General features: G+C 47.4%; 1 protein-coding gene across 1 annotated transcript in view; it reads right to left on the bottom strand.

Annotated features, from left to right (window-relative positions):
• Positions 1 to 429: 429 nt before the first annotated feature.
• LOC101998468 (peptidoglycan recognition protein 3) overlaps positions 430 to 7,079 on the bottom strand; it is a 10,377-nt gene continuing 3,727 nt past the window's right edge. Inside the window, exons 3-7 of the mRNA XM_005367266.1 lie at positions 6,508 to 6,626; positions 5,486 to 5,638; positions 3,556 to 3,754; positions 1,257 to 1,375; positions 430 to 608 (exon numbers count right to left, since the gene is read on the bottom strand). Of these exons, the coding sequence (XP_005367323.1) occupies positions 430 to 608; positions 1,257 to 1,375; positions 3,556 to 3,754; positions 5,486 to 5,638; positions 6,508 to 6,626 (769 nt within the window). The remainder of the gene's footprint in view (positions 609 to 1,256; positions 1,376 to 3,555; positions 3,755 to 5,485; positions 5,639 to 6,507; positions 6,627 to 7,079) is intronic.

The following is a 7,079-nucleotide window of genomic DNA, read 5'->3' as shown; positions in this document are numbered from 1 at the left end:
GGGGAAAATAGATATGTCTGAGGGGAATCTCAGCCCTTCAATGCGTATTCAAACATGTACAAGTCGGGTATGTGCAGGAGGGCTGGGCTATGGATGAGCATTGGAGCTGCCAGACAGACCATGGATGGCTGCATACAAGACAAGGGACAGATAACAAGGGAAACAGCCTCACTGGCTGAGCAGGTGGGCGTCCTTTGGAGAGGAAGTTGAACAGAGGAAGCAGCACCCAGACCCTGAGAACAGTAAGTGCAAAGCTTGGGAGACATTAGAGGGTGTCAATAAGAGAAGATGCTGTAATTGAGATGCAAGAAGGGGGAACTAAGAGAAACAGTGAAAAGAGGAGGTGACAGAGGTGCCAAGCCAAGGTGGGAGGTAAGGACGGGTACCCATCAGGACCAAGAGCATCCTCAGATGGGATTGAGGCCTCTCTTAGTGCTTGAAGTGAGGCCATTTCCTGATGATGTCATACAGTGCCTGTCCAGGGGACAGGATGTTGGACACATCACTGTGGCCCATTAGCAGATAGTCGGGAATCAGGTACCCCTCTGCCACGGCACACTGGATCAAGTCCTGGGCAGCTTTCAGGGCAGCTGCATTTGGTGGCTGTTCTGCAAAACACATTTACCCATAATCATTAAGATCTCAAAGCGGCTTGGCTGTGGCAGTGAAAGGCACCCAGATGCCAGTCTCCCCATCTCCCACCCTAGCCTGTCCCACAATTACCAACAATTAATTAGGCATAAAGCAAGGCAAAACTATTTGGTTTCCTAATTCCATCTGGCCAAAATTTCTTTAGAAAATTCAGAAGTGCCCTGGAATATAACATGGAGGATGGCACAGTTTCTCAGTATGTCCGGAACAGACACAGCCCGTGGGGTTATCCTCTGCTTTGCCATCACAGGCAATGCTGCATCCCAACATCATTGCCATGGTTACTGAGGAAGGACACACATTTCCCACTTGAGACATAAAGATACCAAAGTTTTCAAAAGATATTTTTTTTTTCTCCAGGCTTGCCTTGGGTATGGACATAAAGTGGGATAGTCTGGGGCGGATGTGGGCGAATTGGAGACAAATATTCTCTTTGGGAGCCGCTCCTAGTAGCAGTCATTCTTTACTGAGGGTTTTCTAAAATATCCTGTTGATGCTACCAGGTACTTCTGGTGTCACAATGCTGTCCCCATCTGCCCGGTGTTTCCTGAATGTTCCACATGATATCTCATTAGGCAGAACCCTCTGCCCTGTTTATGCCTTACCTACAAAGTTTCCCATGAAGGCAATTCCTAAAGCAATGTCATTGTAGCCATAGGTGTGAGAGCCTTCGATATTCCAGCCAACTCCTTCATACACTCCACCATCCTGGCCCACTAGAAAGCTAGGATTGGGTAAAAGGAAACAAGAAAGTCTGAGGAGCACAAGTTTCTTCAGTCATCCCTTCCGACACTAATCTGTCCTTCCATGCATTCATTTATCGCATACTGCTGCATGTCCTGTATGTGCCAGTGCGCAGGAGTCAGGAGCAAAAGCACGGCTCTGAACTGTGCCTCCGTCCCAGCGCATCTCGCCTACCTTCCTTAGCCATTGTGCTTCTCAGAGCCCTGTGCTTCCTCCTTAGGACCCCGACCTAGCTCTTCTCTCCTTCCACTGAGAGCATTCACCCAGACTAAACCATCATCCCCTCCCACATTCTAAACTACTAGCTATAAAAGCCAACATGTCGAAGAGACTAGTTGCCTTTTGCATTTTCTGCAGCCAGAAAATGAGGTGTCATCCTAAATCCAACATTTCCCTCTCCTGGCCCCGTTCAACTACTACCCATCACTCATCAATTACGTTTTTTAGCAAAGTTTCTTACTTCCCCACTGCTCCTGTCCAACTGTCGCTATCCAGCTCCGCCTGGGATTACTATAACAGCACCCTGTTTAGAGTTTTCCCTCCATCCAACATACTCTTAAAGTCATACCCAGGAGGCTGGGGTGAGGGTTTCACACTTGAGAGTGTTTGATGCTCTTGACCAGACACGGGTTTGGTTACCAGCACCCACAGAGTGGCTCACAACCATCTGTAACCCCAGTAACAGGGGGTCCAACACCCTCTCCTGACCTCTGCAGGCACCAGGCATGCATGTGGCACAACATGAAAGGGTGTGACTTTCCAAACACTCTCCAGTCCACCGTCACACAAAGCCAGTTTTCAGTTTTACTTACAAGATCCACATAGTGGTTGGGTTCCTACAGACCCTACCTCACTACCCTTCTCTCGGAAATCCAGTTTCAGGTTTGAGTGGGGCATGTTCTGTTTCCTCAAAGACACACGCTCTGTCTATAGCCCAAGCTTTTGAATATGTTATTCTTCTTTAACTAGACTACTTCTTATTTGCCAACCAACCCCTACACCTTATTCATGTGCCAATAAAGATGCCCCTCTTCATTAGTTCTTCTCTGACACCTTTCTTTCCTCCAAAGACTTCCGGGCTCATCTTCCCTGTGCCCTGATCTCCTTCCAACACTGGGCTTGACATTCGCGTTGTAATTATCTGTTTATTGTTTTTCTCAAGCCCACAAGAGAAGGGACCATATCAGTCTTGCCTAGTGTTAGACAGAGTAGGCACCCAATAAATGCTAGTTACAAAGTTAGTTGAGACATGAGTGGGAGCCTCACCCAGTTACAGCCATGTTAGTGTTGGTAACAGCACACCACACACAGAGGTGGGCAGATTCCACCATAGGTTTACAAGTTGAGGAACAAGAATCAGCACACCTGGTGTTTTCCAGTTTGTGATTTCCAAGTTTGTAGTCAGTTCCCTATTACCTGCTGTGACCATAGCAAGACTACAAAAAGTCCTGGAAAATGAAGCATGTTCTCTCCTACATACAGGGGCTGCCCTTAAGAAGAGATGGGGGCCGATACAGCTAGAACATCAGTGGCACACTGCAGAAGTAAATCCATCTGAGACCAGTCACAAGATTCGTTGTGTAAGTCCTGGACAAATAACTGAGGTCCCTTGTGTTCTAACCCTGAGTCCCACCTGTGACAGCACAGGCATCTCCCAAATGTCTTCTGTATCTCATTAGATTAATAATGTTTCTTTAATTTAATCCTGGCACGAAAGGAACCATGAGAGAATAATCTCACTCCCTGTCTTCAAACAGGAAATGTACTCCCTACTGTAGAGATGAGACAGGAGCCCAGAGGGCTTGGTTAAAAGTGCTGTGTGGTGAGCAGCAGAAGATTAGCAAGGCTCTAACATCAGCGAGAACAAGCTGGAGCTGGCCAGGACCGTCACCCCTTATTGGTTAGGACAGGGTACCTAAGACGGCACACCCCTACTCTGCCCACCATGCTTTCCCACCACCCCTTCTGCAGTATTTTCAGTCTTTCTGATCTGGAAGGACTGGAGACCATGCCTGAGAGGTCAGGTAGCCCAAACTGTGACCTGAATGTTACCCAGTTCAGATTCTCACGAGAATAAGGTGTGGGGCCCGTGTAAGACACCTGGGCTCCCGCAGCTTTGCCCTCCACCACGCTGGAGCCACAGGGCCATCTCCCACTTACTGATATGCAATGTCGCAGAAGTCTTGATGGTCTATGTGAAAAGACTGTATGTCTCTGACACGAGTCAAGCAGTCCATGGACTCATTACAGCTCCTCCCCGCGGTGTGGATGATGATGACGAATTTGGCTGGCAGGTTCATCTGAGAGCAGTGTGTCTCTCTGGCTTCCCACGCAGACCGTGGGGTGATACTGGGGCATGCTGCGGTAAAATAAAAAACCAAGGGGATGAAAATTTGCTTGGTACACTTGTGAACCAAGAAACAGCCAAAGGCCAGTTCACACCAGTCTCTCGCCAGTGCTCTGCGTGTGACTTGGTAGGAGTTTGGAAAGGCCAGGTGATGTGTCAGACTTTCTTGACTCTCCATGGGAAGAAAGCCTTACCCCCTCTGAGGAGAGGATGGGGTGAGGTGGGTGCGAGGTTAGGTAGGGGGAGGAGGGGAGGGAATGGGAACTGGGCTTGGTATGTAAAATGAGAAAATATTGTCTTAAAATAAATAAATGAATAAGGTGGAAATATAAAAAAGAAAAATACTACCAGCTCAAAAGTAAGAAAATTTTTATTTAGAGATTTATAATTTCAAAAAAAAAATTTTTAAATATCACTGGATCAGAGAGAAAGGCTGTGTTAGCAGAAAGCTAAGCTGCTAAAAGTGTTAATTAATTTGATTGGATTTAATTTACTGACCATTCTTTCCAAGCTAGTACATTATTTTCATTATTTTGTTTCTTAGAATAGTCATTCTCATATCAGCATTGCCTGTATATTCAAATTTTTCTAAGCACCACAGTCATGGAAAAGGTGGCTGGTTTTGGAAAGGTGGGGGTGAGTATGTGTGTGTGTGTATGTGGGTGGGTGTGGGTGTGGGTGGCAAATGAGTGTGGGTGGGTGTGTGTGGTGAATGAGTGTGGGTGTGTGGTGAGTGTGTGTGGAGGTGTGGGGGTGAGTAAGTGGGTAGGGGTGGGAGTATGGGTGTGTGTGGGGGGGTGGGTGTGGGTGTGTGTGGGTGGGTGGCTGTGTGTGGGTGTGGGTGTGTGCGGCGAATGAGTGTGGGTGGCTGTGTGTGTGTGGGGGTGTGTGGGGGTGGCTATGGGTGTGTGTGGTGAATGAGTGTAGGTGGCTGTGGGTGTAGGGGGTGTCAGAGTGAATGTGTGCAGGTGTGTGTGGGTGTGTGGTGAGTGTGTGTGGGTAACTGTGTGGAGGTGTGGGGGTGAGTGGGGGGTGGGGGGTATGGGTGTGTGAGTGTGTGGGTGGATGAGTGGGTGGGGATGTATTGAGTGTGTGAGTGTGTGTGGGTGTGTGAGTGTGCAGGGTGAGTGGGTATGTGTATGTGGGTGTGGGGGTGTATGTGTGGGTGTGTATGTGGGTGGGGATGAGTGGGGGTGGGGGTGGGGTGTGTATTCTCACAATATGTGACTACGTCTACTCCATTCCACACCCTACTTCCCCCTCTCCCTTCCACACTTTCTAACACACTTCATCTGTTGCTTGTTCATGCTCTTACTTTCCTCACTGAAGCATGGGTTCCTTCATGGAGAGAGTTTTGTCTGACTTTTTTCACAGATGTACAATAAATCTGAAAGCTTCATGCTTCTTGTAGACTCAGAAGAAACATGAGTACACATATATTTGTGGCAAGAATGGGTCTGTGACAACACCACATTGTCTGGAAGGATGGAGAGGCCAAGGAAAACATGGTCCTTAACTTCTCTGACTACTAGGGATGTCATTCAGTAGTGGAGTGCCCGCCCAGCATGTCCAAGCCCTGATTAAGTCCTCACTGACAAAAAAGTACTAATAACTTCCCTGATTTCATAGCTGTGACACATGAAATGTTCTTGGCCCAAGAAACCCTTGGGAGCCTATCAGGAAAACTCTCCCACATGCAGTCGGGGCAGTGTACAGACATGTGGACTGGGCTGAAGGCCTTACCTTTCTTGGGCATCTCTGAATGTTGAGGAATCAAGCAGGTTTCTTCTTTTAAGAGCAGCGGCTGGATGTACTGGGGTGACAGGTAGCCATTCTGGACGGCATGGTTGATCAGGTCCTCTGCAGCTGATAAAGCATCAGGAGTGGGGCTGTTGCCTTCGTGAGAGTAACATGAAGGAAAACCTGTCAGGAGGAACTCCAACCCGGACAGCAGCAACAGGGAGGGCCGAGACACCTCCTGTGAGTGACTGGTAGACGGGAAGAGAAAAGACAGACAGAAAGCCTGAGAGAGAAAAACTACTTGGTCAGAACTCCAGGCAACCAAAACTAGGAACCTCTTCTAAGGGCCAAACTGAGACTATTTATTCTGCCTTTAAATAAAGGTTAAAAATCAGCTGAAAGATACATGGGGAGAGACTTGCTTGACCAAGTCAGAAGGACCCTAACCTGTGGGAAAGGGTGATGGTATTTACTGAGTAACTGCAGGATCAGGCACGCCTTAAACTCTTTTCTATCCGTTAACCCATATAATTCTTGCTGAACCTCCCTATAACACTTGCTATGAAGATCCCCAATAAAGAACAGCTGTGGGTGGCTAGCTCTCACTGATGTTAGCCTTCAACACCACCCCTGCTCTGTTCTGCTCCGCTTGGAAGTGGATGGTCAAAAACTCCCGACTCCAACTTTGCCTGCTAACCTCTTTTTTGTCTCTATCAACAAAGATACTGAAGAAGAAATAATCCATGCTGTTTGCCTCTGGCAACTAAAATATCAATGGTAGGATGATTCAGATTCCATTGACCATAACTGTGAACCCAACGCCCAAGGCAACTGCAGCAATATATTAGCAAGAATAGACCAGAAGAGGACAAGCTGCATCTCACAGAGCTCCACTGCAGGAAGGATTTCCAGAGACAGGTATATCAGAGATGGTACCTACAAGGCAGGCTAAAAGATGTGACTGTGGAGGGAAGAGGTGAATTAAGGGTGCAGGCACCTTCTGAGTCTGGAGGGATGACCATTACCTATTTTACTGCCGAAGAAGGCAATGCCCAGGGAGACATTACTGTAGCCTGGAGCATGCAAGCCTCGGACATGCCAACCGACACCTTCGTACACATTGCCATCGTCCCCAACCAGGAAGCTGCCAAGCAAAAAAAAAAAAAATGCAGATTTAGTGGTAAACCTCTGTATCGAGGAAATTCACTTTCCTAAAGTAGTCCTAGAGGCTCATTAAAAAATGTAGTTTCAATAATATAATAATGAAAGACAAAAGAGACAATTTTAGACAGCCTAAAGAAATAGGAATGTATTTTAATTTTGGTTTTGTGTTCCATTACAGGTGTTTTCCAGACTCACTTGAAAATAAGGAAAGGAAGGAAGGAAGGAAAGAAGGAAGGAAGGAAAGAAGGAAGGAAGGAAGGAAGGAAGGAAGGAAGGAAGGAAGGAAGGAAGGAAGGTGCCACCTCCACCTTTAATCCCAGCACTCTGGAGGCAGAAGCAGGCAGATCTCTGTGAGTTCGAAGCCAGCCTGGTCTACAGAGCTAGTTCCAGGACAGCTAGTGCTGTCACACAGAGAAACCCAACCTCCAAAAAA

This window comes from Microtus ochrogaster, unplaced genomic scaffold (genome assembly GCF_000317375.1).
Source record: "Microtus ochrogaster isolate Prairie Vole_2 unplaced genomic scaffold, MicOch1.0 UNK16, whole genome shotgun sequence".
NCBI lineage: Eukaryota > Metazoa > Chordata > Mammalia > Rodentia > Cricetidae > Microtus > Microtus ochrogaster.
This window is presented reverse-complemented; position numbering and strand designations above follow the sequence as displayed.